General features: G+C 45.7%; 2 protein-coding genes across 3 annotated transcripts in view; one reads left to right on the top strand and one right to left on the bottom strand.

Annotated features, from left to right (window-relative positions):
• The first annotated feature begins 465 nt into the window (after positions 1-465).
• On the top strand, positions 466-7734 carry Btf3 (basic transcription factor 3). 2 transcript variants are annotated; one of them, XM_076552109.1, is made up of 6 exons: positions 466-623; positions 1326-1394; positions 3827-3940; positions 4224-4425; positions 6641-6697; positions 7431-7734. In XM_076552109.1, exons 2-6 carry the CDS (start codon positions 1326-1328, stop codon positions 7475-7477), a joined length of 489 nt encoding a protein of 162 aa, XP_076408224.1. In that variant the 5' UTR covers positions 466-623; the 3' UTR covers positions 7478-7734. The 2 variants fall into 2 exon arrangements, with proteins under 2 accessions (XP_076408224.1, XP_076408223.1); XM_076552108.1 differs by lacking the exon at positions 466-623 and adding an exon at positions 727-899.
• Positions 7735-9896: 2162 nt separating this feature from the next.
• Positions 9897-15643, bottom strand: part of LOC107402317 (low-density lipoprotein receptor class A domain-containing protein 1-like) — a 31836-nt gene continuing 26089 nt past the window's right edge. Inside the window, exons 4-6 of the mRNA XM_016004234.3 lie at positions 13695-13838; positions 12458-12580; positions 9897-10994 (exon numbers count right to left, since the gene is read on the bottom strand). Coding sequence (XP_015859720.2) covers positions 10855-10994; positions 12458-12580; positions 13695-13838 — 407 coding nt within the window. The 3' untranslated portion in view covers positions 9897-10854. The remainder of the gene's footprint in view (positions 10995-12457; positions 12581-13694; positions 13839-15643) is intronic.

Genomic DNA, 15643 nt, shown 5'->3' with positions numbered 1-15643 from the left:
GATGGAATTGCTCTAAGGGGTGAAGCTCCGGGGTGAATTCTGAACACGCTTTCTAGAATTTCTTAATTGCGATTTTCAACATCACACACGCCACCTAATTTTGCAAAGTAACATTAGCTCCACTGATTTTGATAGTTTTATTTATTTTTATTATTATTTACACCCAGCATTGTGCGGACATCGCTGCCTCCTGGACAAAGCTGGACGCCCCAGGGTGGACACGGGGCAGACAGACTTAACCACAGCTCTGCGGGGAGCCTTTCCCCGGGACGACGGGCTGTGTCCGCGGCTCTCCGGTGCTGCTGCTGCTCCCGGGCCGCCCCGAAACGCAAAGAAAGGACGAGGCGCCCACCGAACCCGCACCCTCGCCGCGGGGCGGAGCGGGGGAGGGAGGGAGGGAGGGAGGGAGGGAGAGGAGGCGGCTGCGCGTGCGCAGAGCCGCCGAGGCCCCCCCCCCGCTCCCCGAGTTCCGGGGGAAGTGGCGCCGCGTCACGTCCGGCCTCCCTCTAGCTGCCATCTTGCGTCCCCCGCGTGTGTGCGCCTTATCTCAGCTGGTCTGCCCGAGACCCCCCCTGAGCGCGAACCCTAAGCCCCCCGCGCGGCCCCATTTCCACTCCGACAAGGTACTAAAAAGAAGGCTGTGGACGCCGGCGGCGGCGGCGGCGGGGGAGGAGGAGGACGGGAGCGGGGGCGGGCATTGGCCCGGCCGGAGCGAGACAGGGAGGGACAGGGCTGAGGCGAGAGAGAGAGGAGAGGAGAGGAAAGCGATGCGACGGACAGGCGCTCCCGCTCAGGCCGACTCTCGGGGGCGAGGGCGAGCCAGGGGCGGCTGCCCCGGGGGCGAGGCGACGCCGTCTCTTCCTCCACCTCTCGGCGGAACCCGAGGACAGGAGCCTCAGGTACCGCGAGGCCTGCGGAGAGCGGCGGGGCCGGGCCGGGCCCTGGCTAGGCCGAGGCCGGGCGGGCGGGCGGGCGGGCTGGGGGGGGGAGGGAGTGGCGGGGGTGGGGTGGGGAGGGAGTGCTGATCGGCTGCCGGGAGGGGGGGATGAGCCCGCGTCTGGGCCTGGGGAGGGGGAAGTGGCGGGGAGGGCCGAGGGCGCCTGGGCTCACCCGGCTCGCACCGAGCCGACTTTTTGTTGAGAGCTTTTGGGGGGGGGATCGGGGGAGGGAGGGCGGTGGATTTGGGAGCCGGGCCGCCCGGCCTGCCGAGGCCGTTCTCCGGCCGGCGTCCTGGGAAATAACGAGCGTGGAATGGAGTGAGCCCCACCGTTCTTTGCTGAGGATTGCCCCTCTCTCTCTCTCTCTCTCTCTCTCTCTCTCTCTAGATGAAAGAAACGATCATGAACCAGGAGAAGCTGGCCAAACTTCAGGCCCAAGTGCGCATTGGTGGAAAAGTAAGTTTTTTGGGTTGTGCTTTTTTTTTTTTTTTTTTTTTTAGTTCCCCCTTGCGTTTCTCACTTGGCTTGGCAAGGGAAATCCGCAAAGCTAGCAAGTAAATCCAAGGGAGACGAGACAGATACAGAGAGACGTGGAGGCTGTACATGGGGGGGGGGGGAGATAATTGAATAGAGAAGAAAATAACACTTAATACGCTACTTTATTTGTGTGGTTGTAAGATTACACCATATAAACAGAAGAGAAATGTTTATTTAATTTTATTAAGGGGGGGAAATGTTCTCTCTGCCAAATCCTCTACCCTTGACTTACACAAAATTGGTGCCTCCCCCCCCCCTTTATTTTAAGCTGTGCTGGAGAAAAGATACAGGTACATGCTGGGCAAGCTCTACTCCAGCACTGCATCCCCGGTCTCCCCTTTCTGTTGTTTATTGTTGAAATAAGTTAACCGAATGTCTTGTTTTTTCTGTTCTGCATAATGCTTACTTTTATTTTTGTAAATTAAGACCTTTCTGAACTAAATGCTCAACAAGGTAATTGTCCTTTTCCAGGGTATTTGAAGATACCTTCCTTAATTGGTGTATTTTTGGAATTCATGAACAGTTGGTGTTAGATTGGAAAATACTACCCAAGCACGTGTCTTTTTTGTAATTATCTTCTGGTGGGAGGAGGAAACTGTTGGCTAATTGGTTACTCCTGGTGGGTACTGAGCTTAATGGAGACTCTTTACTGAACCTGGTGTTTGGTTCAGTAATCTGAAGTCCACTCCAGAGGAAGATCTCCTGGTTTCATGTGTTGTGTTAGCACATTCCTGGTGTTGGACAAGGTGTGGCAGCGTGTTGAATCAGAGCTTGTCTTTACTTGGTGAAGCTTGAGGAGCTTCCATAGGTCAAGTGTATTACCTATTAAATTGTAGTGACTTTAAACACTTACCTTCAGGAGAGTCTGCACATGGGTTAAATAAGACACAGCTCTGCTAAGTTAGTGGACTTGGCCAGCATAATAGCCTCCTGATTTGCCTTTGCTGACAGTTGTCTTCAGTTTCCATTCATGCTTTAACATTAGATGTGTCTTGTCCTTTACCTTAAGGCAGTACCTTCAGGTGCTAGGCGGGGCCTGTTTCTTTCAGTGTAGTTATAGGAGTGATGTGCTTGTGTGCAGGTTTTCTCTAATCACTGGGCTTTAACTTGGAGGGGCATCTCTAGGGAAAATGAAAGCCTTCCAAGTTAATCTGATAGAGGAGACTTTGTATCTAGTATTTGCCAAGACAAGACAAAATGTTTCCAGTCCTAATGTGGGAACATTTTTCTATACCTTTTCAGAAACCTTACAGTATCAGTGAGTTTTGAAAAAAACTTAGAGAAAAGCGGTGTTAGAGTTACATACTTTTAGGGGAATATTATTCAAGACCGTTTCCAGTGTCTAATGAAAAATAATTCTTTACATAAACGTAGTAAATTCTATGTTTGTGAAATCTATAGGTGGTGGCCTGTATTTTCGATTCTAATCTTTTCCTGTTGGTATTGTACTTAGTGTTATAGAAGTCTTTTCAGACTGTACAGTTGGGAGTGCCTTAGTATGTCATACAGTTAGTGCAGAGTTGAGGCTTTGAAGACACAGATGGGAAAATAGCTGGAACAGGATTTTGAAAATGAGTAAGAATAACTTAAGAAATAAACTAGGAAAGGCAGTGATGCTTGTGGAAGTCCTCAGTTGGGTGATAAAGAAGAGCCTCTTACCTGGGGAGAAGTAGAAACATGCTCTAGGGAGGGATCTGAGCGATATCGGGAAGAGGGGTAGCCTGTTCCCCTTTAAGAACCTCAAAGAGGCTTATTTGGCTGGGAAGATCTCTGGGTTAAGTAAGAACTTTAGCTTTCTACTCTTGGCTGTGGTAGACATCTATATACAGATTCATTGGTTATTTTGTTTACTATCCCACCTGTGAGAATTAAGGTCTTGATTTTCCTTTGAAAACAAAAGGTTTTGTTTAGGTTGGCACTTGCCACCTCTGATCACTTTTTAAAAGACTTAAAATATTAGGACTTGTAAAAGACATTTGTATCTGAGAATCTAGTGCTTATGAAGAATTCATAAGCCTTTCCTTTCCCATACTCCCATCTTAATCTGCCTTTTTAACTTCATAGTGTGTGAGTTCGTTAACTATCTTTTAATTTTATTATGTATTTGTTTTTATTTGAACCTGGTCTCACTGTTTTTCCCTGGTTTGTCTGAAACTCTCTGTGTGAACTAGGCTAGCCTCAAACTCAGAGGTCTGTCTGCCTCTGCCTCTTCTTCCTGAGCACTGGGACTAAAGATGTGTGTCACCGTGTTCCATCTGGTTAATTCTCTTGTACAGAAGCAAAGATCTGAAAAGAATTAGGGTAGACTGCTGTGGTGTAAATGTTGCTGTCTGCCCTTTTCCTCCCACCAGGGAACTGCTCGCAGAAAGAAGAAGGTGGTTCACAGGACAGCCACAGCAGATGATAAAAAACTGCAGTTCTCCTTAAAGAAGTTAGGAGTGAACAATATCTCTGGTATTGAAGAGGTCAGTGTCAAAGCCTGAAGTGACGGCAAAGTTTTAATGGTCGTACATGAAGTAATTAATTGTCTCGCCCCTGCTGTTGTCAGGTAGTCTATGCCCCGTTAGATGTTTGAGCGTCGGGGAGATGGGAAGCCAGAAAGCTGTTTGCTTACACGTTCCAAGGAGATTGTCACCTGTACTGCAAAGGGGGAACCTCAGCCAGATTTTAGTTTAATGAAAACATTGATGTTTTTAAAAGAGTCTTTGGTGACTGTTACTTATAATAATCGTATTTTCTTTTTTACAGGTGAACATGTTTACAAACCAAGGGACAGTGATCCACTTTAACAACCCGAAAGTTCAGGCGTCTCTGGCAGCAAACACCTTCACCATTACAGGCCACGCTGAGACAAAGCAGCTGACAGAAATGCTTCCCAGCATCCTAAACCAGCTCGGAGCGGACAGTCTGACTAGTTTAAGGAGACTGGCTGAAGCTCTGCCCAAACAATGTGAGTATCCTCAGAGTCACATTTGTGTGATCTCAGGCCTCAGAATTGCTAAGAATGTCTTTAGATGTAGACTATCAACTTATTTACCTAAAGGAAAAACATACCCTTAATTGTTTTTATGTATTTGTGTTTACATACAGGAGACACTGTAGTGATGTGTCTAGTTTTTCTGTGATCATAATACTTGATTTAGTGGATGCTTATCTTTTACCAGCTTACTAGCTTTGAATCACACCAAAATTTTATCTTTATTTGTTAGAGATGAAAAACTGTTAATTTTGGGGTTTGCTGGTAGTTGAGAATTGACAGGCTGGGCATGGTGACCCACACTTGGTAACTAGAGAGAATAATAGGGTTCAGGATCAGCCTGGGCTACAGACATGCTGTCTCAGAAAAATAACACTCCATTTTCTTATTTATTGTTTGTTTTTTGGTTTTCGAGACAGGGTTTCTCTGTGTAGCTTTGCGCCTTTCCTGGAACTCACTTGGTAGCCCAGGCTGGCCTCGAACTCACAGAGATCCGCCTGGCTCTGCTGGTATTAAAGGCGTGCCACCACCACCCGGCCCCATTTTCTTATTTATAATCTTTGTGTTTGGTGATTTCTTGGGGGGGGGTCTTAATTATAAACACATGATAAATTATTGTTGATGTCAATGATAGCTGCCAATATTTTGGTGTTTCAAATTAATAGTTGGATTAGGGATTTTGTTTAGGGCAGGCTACAGCCTAATTGACTTCCATGTACATCAGGCTGTGTTCCCTTTTGATTTCTGTTGCAGTAAACACCATGACCAAAAGCATCTTGAGGAGAAAGGGATTATTTTGTTTGTTTGTTTTTTTACCCCCCATTGCACTTTACAGTTCATCTCGAAGGAAGGCAAGGCAGGAGCTTGAGGCAAACCATGGAGGAATGCTGCTATAGTGACTCATTCTCAGGCTCAGTTTCATAGCCTTTTTTCATTGTTACATGGATATATGTATACGTATACATTCCTAAATATACCTGCTTATGTGTATGTCTTCAGGGCTGACCATTTAGACCTGGACAGACTGTTTTTATCCCAGGCCAACCTGCCCAGAGATGGCACTAACCTACCATGGGCTGGTCCCTCCTGCATCCATTAGCAATAAAGAAAATGCCCCACAGGCATGCCACTAGGCTGATCTGATGGAAGCAATTCCTCATTTGTGGTTCCTTCTTCCCCCTGGGTGTCAAATTAACCAAGATTAGCTACCATAGGCGGCGTGACAACTTCATGCTCCATGTTTTGGCTTAAAAATTAAGAATATGAATGCAGAAGCGAGTCAAGAGGTTTATTCAGTGGCTTGCTGTTTCCTCAGCTGTTTGTTAGATGCTGGCTCATTTTATGCTTTTGGGGACGGGGCATCAAAATGTTTTAGGCCATCTTGAACTTCAAGATCAGCTTTTGAAATTCACTGATGGCTGTGCGGGTTAGAACTGTGGGCTCTTGGAACTCTCCTTTCTGTGTGACGAAAGTGGTCTGGGTGTGGTGGCCCATTCTGTAATGCCAGCCACTGGGAGGCTGAAATAGCATTACAAAGTGGAAATTGTGTTGAGGGCCTGGGCAGATTAAACTGTCTTATTTATGAAAAATAGGCCGGGTGGTGAAGCTCAGTGGTAGAGGTCTTGCTAGCTTATTCAGGGCCCCGAGTTCAGTTCATAGTATCTCACAAAGGAAAGGGAAGAAAAGAGGAACAGTGGATACTTAAGAGTTCAAAGATGCTTTAAATTTGGCCTTTTTGTTGGTTCTTCCCTTCTTGGCTTTTTGAGATAGGTCTCCCCATGTAGCCCTGGCTGGCCTGGAGTTCACTACAGTCTTGCCTTTGCATTTGAAGTTCTGTGGTTGATAGTTGTGAAGTCACCACATTTGGCTTGGTTTTTTCAATTATTTTATTTCAGTATTTATTGGGCTTTATTCCATGCACAGAATATTTAGGGAACTTGCTGGCCTCTTCATTTGCTTCCCAAAAGAAGCCTGACCATAATTGGGTGTGTGGTTTATCTGTACCCTGGGCACTCCCTGCTCACTGTACCGAGTTACTGTCTCCTGTGTTCTGGTCGTTCGTGCCCATCACAATTTCATGTTAGTGGCACTGTAGGGGAAACCACTTGCCATTGTGAGTGTAAGTTGTAACTTGGTGTTTGTTGATCTAAAGAAATTGGCTCGTTACATTATCATTTTTCTTTCACAGCTGTGGATGGAAAAGCACCACTTGCTACTGGAGAGGATGATGATGATGAAGTCCCAGGTAAGAATCACTTTGACAAGGGAGAAAAAGGAATCTTTGCAGAAAAAATGCCGGCATGGTGGTGGTGAGTTAAAGCCAGTGAATGTGGGGAAACAGGAACAGGACCCTCACTTAGGAACTGAAGCTACTCGGAAACACTGGTTTATTAAAAAGCATGGAGAAGTTGAGTAACTTGGTTAGCAGTGTTTTTCTTTTTTAGTTTGTTTGAAACATTGTTTCAATATGTAGCTTGAATTTGAGAACCTGACTCAGCCTCTTGAGTGCTGGGATTACAGACATGTGACACCATGTCCAACTAAATTATGTTGAGTTTATGTCCTGTGGAAGCATCAAAAAAATGCATACAATTTTCCACTTTTGACAAATATCCCTGAAACCTTGGAGAGACTCAGATCGTGCCATGGTAGTCTTTAGTTCTGTTCTGTTGATGAGTGGATTGTAGCTGGTTCTTAAACTGAGGGAGGATGAGTGATAAACAGAGTCTTAAGCATGATGCTCTCTGTCAGCTTGCCAGACCACACTTAACTGCCAAAGTGGTCTCATGGGAGGTGACAAGCTTAAATGTGAGATCATTTCCACAAATATCTGGTTTTTTTTTTTTTTTTTTTGAGCAGGGGATCGAACCCAGGGCCCCAGCGCTCTTCCACTGAGCTAAATCCCCAACCCCCCAAATCTGTGTTATTTTGTAGAACTGGCTTTCTTTTTCCAGGATAACTGTTTGATTCTTTTTTAGATCTGGTGGAGAATTTTGATGAGGCGTCTAAGAACGAGGCAAACTAAACTGAGGCGACTTCTGGAGACGGTGACACCTGCAGAAGTTACAGGAGCTGCTGTTTTATATCATGACTGCTTTTTAAAATTCTTTTGTTTATGGATCTGATAAAATCTAGATCGCTAATATTTTTAAGCCCGAGCCCCTTGGACACCGCAGCTCTTTCAGTTTTTGCTTAAACACAATTCATTCTTTGCAGCAAATTAAGCTGAAGAAGCCTGGGAATAAAGTTTGGAAAAGGGTTAATAAAATTCTTTGCCTAGTATATGGTTTGTTTATTTATTTGGCACTGATCTATACATAGTGAGCAGTTGTCTATAGAAAGTTGGTCATGGTGTGGTCATACTGATAACATGTGGTGAAAATTCAACAATTAGTATGGAAGTGTTGGAGAGTTGCTCCTTCACCAACCCTGAGGGCTTCCACGCTCTGTGTGGTGGATGTGCTAAGAGGACAGGATTCTGGGGGTAAACTAGGGTGCTTTTTCTCTTGGTGTTTATTGTAAGCATATAATGTCTTTATGCATCTTTTTGTTTATTTGTTTTTGTTTTGCGAGACAGTTTCTCTGTGTAGCTTTGCGCCTTTCCTGGAACTCAGACTGGCCTCGATCTCACAGAGATCCGCCTGGCTCTGCCTCCCGAGTGCTGGGATTAAAGGCGTGTGCCACCACTGCCCGTCGCATCTCCTCTTTAAAGATTTGTGTGTGTGTGTATGTGTGTGTGTGTGTGTCTGTCTTTCTGTGCACCATGTGCATGCCTAGCATCTGCAGAGGTCAGAAGAGGGTACTGGATCCCTGAACTGGGTTTCCTTATGTACATGGTTGTGAGGCTCCATGTATGTGGGTGCTAGGAATGGAACCTGGGTCCTCTGGAAGAGCAGTGAGTGCTCTCAACTGCTGAGCCATCTCCAGCCCTGCATTTCAGTTAACACATCGTAAGTTTATGAGGTGTGAGCTAGTACCTCCATTTTGTATGTATAACCTGATACTTTCAGTTACTAATTTCCAAGGCTCTATGTCAACGGATGCCGTAACTGCCACCATCATGGCAATATTGACCAGGTCCATCATCCCCAGCAAGTTCCCGCAGCTGCTCAGCATTCGTGCACAGAGGAGAGCTGAGAACTGCCTTTGCTATGAATCGTTTTAAATGTGTGCTGTGGTTCGCACTTCCCCTTTTAAAGTGCTGTACAGCTGTGCTCCAGAATTGCTGTGCAGTTAGTTGTGCCGAATGGGAAGGTGGAACTTGCAGTTATCCTGTCATTCAAGGTAGACTGCTACAGTAACAAGGATCCTGAGGTCTCAACAGCTTAAAAACCCTAGTTACTCCAGACACTTAAGGGTGAGGTGGGATGTAAACACATTGCATCACTGCCTGCCCAGTGACGGGGCATTCCCTGACTCTGGCATAGGAAATAGGGTAAATCTGTCCCCTGGGAAAACTGTTTTAGAGTCCAAGCAAGTGGAATGGCTAAGCCCGAGTCCTGTGAGGGGGCCCTGAGAGTTTGCACTCCTGGGTAATGTTGCCATTTTTTAATAGGGGAGTTAGAAACATTCTCAGTTCACCCCAGGATGTCAGCTCTCGGGTGACAGTGACATACTCTGAGTTGGTAGAGATGGCTGCTGCCTGGCTGTGACTTAGAGCTATAGGAAGGGTTTCCAGCTGGGTCTGTCCCAGTACAGAAGTTAAACCTGTTCTGTCCCTAACCAGAGATGATTCCTCAGCCTCTGCAAGTGTTTTGGTGATTGTTCGCTGAGTGACCGACCGTGTGTTGGTAGCTGTGGATTAGTAAGGAAACAGTTCCATAATCTCCCATCATCAGGAAGAGCTTTGCTCCAAAGGTTCATCCAATTTGATGCCTGGTTTGCTTATGCTCTACTTTATTGCAGGAGCAGCATTTAATTAGAACCTTGCCAGCCTTGTGATGGAAAAGGTGGCACATCACCAGCTGGGAAGTGCTACATGTAATTACCACAGATTACATCAGCCAGAGGAGGCACTGTTCCTGTCTCCTGTTCAGAGTAGCTGGTGTTGGTAATAGCACAGTCTACCTTATTAGCCTTGCAGTTTTTCTTTGTCGATAATTTCTGGGGCTACTACTGGTAAAGAGCAGCATAATCACTTGTTTTCCTAATTATTAAAATCTTAAAGGAGGGCTGTGAACAGATGAAGAAAATGTAAGATGTAAAATTACTTGTCTGAGTGAGTTTCAGCCCCTTTAGTAGAATAAGATTCAAACCCAGGCCACTACCTACCAGGAAGAATTTTAGGCCCTGGCAGGTTAAAGGAGAAGACTATTGTCTTGCTGATGATTTCTTGCCTGTTGGTTAAGGCTGGTTTTCTCCTAGCCATCAGGAAAATGCAAATTGAACTACTTAGAGGGAGCACTTCGCTCAGTCAAAATGGCCACCTTCAAGAAACGCTGGCAAGGATGTGGGAAAGAGGAGGCCTTAATTACAGTTGGTGGGAGTGCAAATGACTACAGCCATTATGGAATCAATAAGGGTGTTCCCCCAAAAAGTAAAACTACCATATGACCCAGCTGTACTATTCCTGGCTATATATACTCAGAGAATTCGGTATCCTACCAAAAAGATACTTGTACATGCAAGCTCATTGCTGCTGTGTTCACAAGGGCAAGGAGATGGACCAACCTAGATGCTCATCCACAGATGGGTAATGAAAACTGGTATGTGTACTTGATGGAATTTTATTCCACTGTAAAGATAAAAAAAAAAAATCCAGGAAAACAGGTGGATCTAGAAAGCACACATTAAGCTAGGTGACCCAAACTCAGACAAAAACTACATTCTCTAGTATGCAGATCCTAACTTGTAATACATACCTGAATATAGACATGAGCATGAATATAAAGCCTTCAAAGACTAGGAAAGAGGGTAAGGAGATGTTGAAGAAGGGGTGGTGGGGACAAGAGGAGACATCCAAATGGGAAGGAGACTTCAGGGGAAGTTAGAGTGTGGAGGCTATCTACTAAAACACTTTATGAAAAATGCCATAATGACATCTTAATACTTTATGTGCTAATTTAAAAACAAATTTTCAAAACTTAAGATCTGAAACCAGGGCTGTACACTAGTGAAATAGACATCTCCATCTGAAAGTTCTTAGGGTGACTGTCTTCATACTGGTTAAAAGCACACGTGTGTGCTTCCCACAGAACCCTGTGGCTATTTGGAAACAGGTTTAGAACAGAGACCTACAGCTGCAGCTGCATTCTGCCTGCTTCCTTTGCTAACAGGGGGCACAGGTTCTTCCCTACCCTACATTCCAGGAAAGTAAACACAGGAGACAGACGTACCACTACTTGGAAAGAAGTCTTAAGACAAAAACATTTTTCAGCTTTTCCAAAACCCCCGATTCTAAACCTAATCGTTGCACAGGTTTTCATCACTCCAGTCAGCACAGTCTTGGATGCCGTTTCTGCAGCGACTTCTGGGAATGCAGGCACAGTCAGCGAAGAAAACAGTGTCACATCTCCAGCCTGGGCATGCTGGGCACTGCGAAACTAGACAATGGTATTTATTTTTAAAAGCCTAACTTAAAATGTCAACTGGAAAAAAAAATAGCCCTTTAGGTTTAAAAAAATATTAGTGAAACTATCTCCTGGGAAAACTGCAGATGATTATTGAAGAGTCTATACATAGTTTGAAAAGCCAGAGACGATACTGCCTCTCCCCATCAGCCCAAAGTAAACATACCGACATACTACATAAACAGGCAAGGGTCCCCTTGAGTTGGGGCAGTCAGTCAACAGGGGAACCAGGTCTTGGCTAATTGGCAGCTAGCCAGAAGCAAAGACTTTGTGTGTGTGTGTGTGTGTGTGTGTGTGTGTGTGTGTGTGTGTGTGTGTATGTGTATGTGGTTTTTTTTCCCAAGACAGGGTTTCTCTGTGTAGCTTTGGAGCCTGTCCTGGAACTAGACCTGTAGACCAGGCTGGCATTGAACTCAGCAATCTGCCTGCCTCTGCCTCCTGAGTGCCGGGATTAAAGGCAGGCGAGCATCACTGCTGGGCTGCAAAGGCCCTCTTTACACTTCCATCCCTTTGTTACAGAGCCAGACTTCTTAACTACAAGGATGCATTTCCATCCTATCCATCACTGGCAAAGAGCTGATCTTCCGTTCTGTGTGTGTTTCTGACGAAGCTTTGCAATATATCAACTGGAGCCATCATGCACTGGAATTGTGTTTACCGGCTGGGGCCTTGCCTGCCTGTGAAATGGGATGGGTGCAGCTCAGTGTTAAGCCATGTTGGAACATGTTGGGGACAAGGATGGCAGTGAGGAAGAAAAGACAAAGTTAGCAGCTACTTTTCTGAGAGCTGAAGCATTGAACAAACTCTCCGCAGATCTTCCAAAACTGCCAAAGAAACCCAAATCAAAGTTGATAGGAGACAAGAGCTTTCTTCTATTGAGAACCTTTTCTTGTAAAAGTGACTTTGTTGACGTCTTTGCTGGAGAACTCGTCTACTTTAAACAGACATGAACTAATGACATCATGTAGTTCCTGCCCTCTTCCTCCTCCTTCCCCTCCATATCCTCCTCCATTTCCTCCTCCTTCCTTTTCATTTCCTCCTCCTTTCCCTCCACTTCCTCCTCCTTCCCCTCAATTTCTTCCTCCCTCTTCTTAATCTCCTTCCCCTCCATTTCCTCCTCCTTCCCCTCCACTTCCTCCTCCTTCCCCTCCACTTCCTCCTCCCACCCTCCTTTCTTCTCTCCTTTCCTCCCTCCTTCCTATTTGTTCGGGTTCCGTGGTGGGGCTAGGAACACAAGCCAGGACAACCCTCAGCCTGCCGAGCCTGCTCTCCACCTCAGAGCTGCCTGCAACCCAGGGAGTGGCGGAGTCTCTTGTCTGTGGATGTAAACACCCTTCAGAAGGTGTCTAAGTTGGAGCTTACTTATGTAATTGAAGTGTCAGGGTGGCCACTCCCAAAACCATTAGAAGGATCAACTGTGGGCTTTTCATTTTTACCTGATTCATCCGAGCAGTCCCCACAGTCATTCCTTATGTCACAGACCCTGTCCACATATATCCATGTCTTCCGGTTGGGACACTTGAAAATCAAGTTCTGTGGGAGACTGCTGGGCATTTGACCTATATTGTACAAATACATTAATTCTAATGGAAAACTTATTCATGAAAATGTTTGCTACTACTACTACTACTACTACCACAACTCCTTTACAGACAGGGTCTTACTGTGTAGATCTAGCTGGGGCTAGCCTTGAACTCAGAGACCCACCTGCCTCTGCCTCCCAAATGCATGCACCACACTGCCCAGCCCTGGCCACTCTGGAATAGTAGTTGAAGATGTGTTACATTTGTTTATGCTGTGGAATATTTGTTTAAGGATGCAAAGATGTGTTGTATTCTTTTATGTTGCATTTGTTTAACTCTGTGAAGCTGTCTTACTTTGGCTGTCTAAAACACCTGATTGGTCAGGCAGGAGAGAGAAGTAGGCGGGGCTGGCAGGCAGAGAGAATAAATGGGAGGAGAAATCTGGGAAGAGAGAGATCAGGGAGTGAGGAAAGAAGAAGGAGAGAGGACACCAGGGGCCAGCTACATAGCCAGGCACTGAGTAAGAGGTAAAGAAAGATATCTAGAAGAGAGAAAGATAAAAGCCTATGGTGATATTTTATTTGTACTGAAATGTGATTTTAATTTTATGTTAATAAATAAAGTTGCCCTGGGGTCAGAGCTATTAGAGCCATAGCAAGAGCGTGGTGGTTAGAAGAGCTAGGTAGATTTCTGTGTGTTCAGGGATACAGCCAGTATTGGAGACATACGCCTTTAAGACCTGGAGGGCGGTACTTACAGGCAGTGATGAGGCAGTCATGTGTTTGGGTTTACAACCAATGAGAAGTCAGAACAGAAAGACTATTTAAAGACAGACAAACAGGAAGTAGCTCTCTCTCGGGGAAGCTAGGAGCACTGCAGGAGGTAAGATTTTATCTCTGAGCTCTGACCTCTCGGCTTTCTCTTTTACATTGGCTCTGTGTTTCTTATTTTAATAAAACGATTGGTTACATCTACAAAAGCCCAAAGGCAAAAGGGAGATGGGATCATTTAAGTTAGAAAAGCTGGCTAGAAACAAGCCAAGCTAAGGCGGGGCATTAATAAGTAATAGGACTCTGTGTGATTTATTTGGGAGCTGGGTGGTGGGCCCTAAAGAGTAAGAGACTAAAAACAACCACTACAGTCCCCTCACCACAGTAGGCGGCAGACTCATCCCCGCCATCCTCGCAGTCCATCTTGCCATCACAAAGCAGAGAAGGCAGCAAGCAAGTCGTGCGGTCCTCACACAGGAAGCCTGGATGCTGTGAAGCTGTTCTGCAGGGGTGATACGTCCGGTCTGAAAGATGGAAGAACGCTGGCTAGCCTCCCCTCCTCTGCTTTGTGCCGTGGTCCCCATTATTTCTTCTCCTTCTTTTCTTTCCCACCCAGACTCCCAAACTCTCCAGGCAGAGGCCTCCTTAACGTGTTGGTTCTTCCTTTCCCCTCCACACCATTGGCATCTGGCAAACAAGTGTAGGATCACTCCCGGCAAGAGGTAATAGCAGGCAGCTGAGGGGTCAACAGGCCTGGTTCCTGGTGTGAGCTTTATGATGGATTGGGTACACAGTCCTATTATTTTCCTAGCTGAGGTAAGAACAAAGGTAACCTTGTCAACCTCAAAGTCATATTGTGAGTCAAATTAAATTGAGATTTTTTTGGTGGGGGGAGAGGTCTTGGACATTGAACTCAGGTTCTTGCCCATCCTGGGCAAGTTCTCTACCAGTAAGTTACAACCTGGCCTCTGATCAAGATGACGACGACGGTGAGCGATGATAACATTGAGACAATGTGTCTTAGCTCAGACTGACCTTCTAATCACTGACCTTGAATGTGATCCTCCAGTCTCTAGCTCTGGAGTACTGTGACGACAAGTTTGTGTCACCAGGCCTCATGTTTGCGGTACTGGGGACAAAATCTAGGACTTCCTGCATTCTAGGCAGGTACTTTACGACTGAGCTACACCCTCAGTCCCCAAGTGATAGTATTTTAAAATACAACAGAATCTACTTATTTGAAAGGTCTTTTAAAACATCTCAAGTGTTATGAAAAAAAAATTAAAAACTGATGGAAGATAAACTATAGAAATACTGGTGTGTACCAGGCTTTTTCTTTTATACCATCAACCAGCTCCCAGATCATGACATGGAGACTTCTTTTTAGTTATGAATGCTCAGCCTAGCTTAGGCTCGTTTCTGGCTAGCTCTTTTAAGTTAACCTGCTTCTCTTTGTCTACCTTTTGCCTCGGGGCTTTTTACCTTTCTTCTGTATATCTTACTTTCTTGCTGTCTCCATGTCTGGCTGGCCACTGCCTAGCTTCTGCCCTGGGTGCGTCCCTCTCTTTCTCCCTCTTCTCTTCTTTCTTCTTCTTCTTTTTTTTTTGCTTCTCTCAAGCCTAGATTTCTTCTCCTGTTTACTCTCTCTGCCTGCCAGCCCCACCTATCCTTGCCTAGCTATTGGCTGTTCAGCTCTTCATTAGATCATCAGGTGCCTTAAGCGGGCAGGGTGAAGCAAATGCCACACATCTTTACCTAATTAAACAAATGCAGCAGAAACAAATGTAACACACCTTTACACAGTTAAAGTAACACGCTTGTGTCTCTGCATCGTTGTGTGTCTCCCCCCCCTCCAATCCCTTAAGACTGTTCAGAGTGGCGGAATATCTGAGGCACTCGGTTTGGAGTTTGCTTGATGAGGGTGCATTCTCATCTTGAACAATTAAGAGGCAGATAAAACCAGATCCAATAGGTGCTGGCATTGTGGGTTTAGAATCCTTATTCTGGTCATCTGAAGGAATTGGTATCAGTTTGGATCCTCTGAAGAACTGATGCCGGGATGGGATGGGATGTGACGCTGTGGTGGGGAGTTAGGACCTGGGGCAATGTCTATAAAGGAGAAGGGAGGGGTCAAGCACAGGAGGGGACCCTTAAACCCTGGTGCTAGTCTAATGCCCGTGGCAGGACAGGGTTAATAAAGGCCCGTGTGTGAAGAGTCCCTTCACATGGATGGGCTGGTTCAAGTGTGTGTGTGTGTGTGTGTGTGTGTGTGTGTGTGTATGTAATTGCAGTGGTCACATGATGCTGGACCACTTTTCATTCAACACCC

Source organism: Peromyscus maniculatus, chromosome 15, assembly GCF_049852395.1.
Source record: "Peromyscus maniculatus bairdii isolate BWxNUB_F1_BW_parent chromosome 15, HU_Pman_BW_mat_3.1, whole genome shotgun sequence".
In the NCBI taxonomy this organism is placed as follows: Eukaryota; Metazoa; Chordata; class Mammalia; order Rodentia; family Cricetidae; genus Peromyscus; species Peromyscus maniculatus.
The sequence above is the reverse complement of the archived record's forward strand: the minus strand, read 5'-3'. Positions and strand labels throughout refer to the sequence as shown.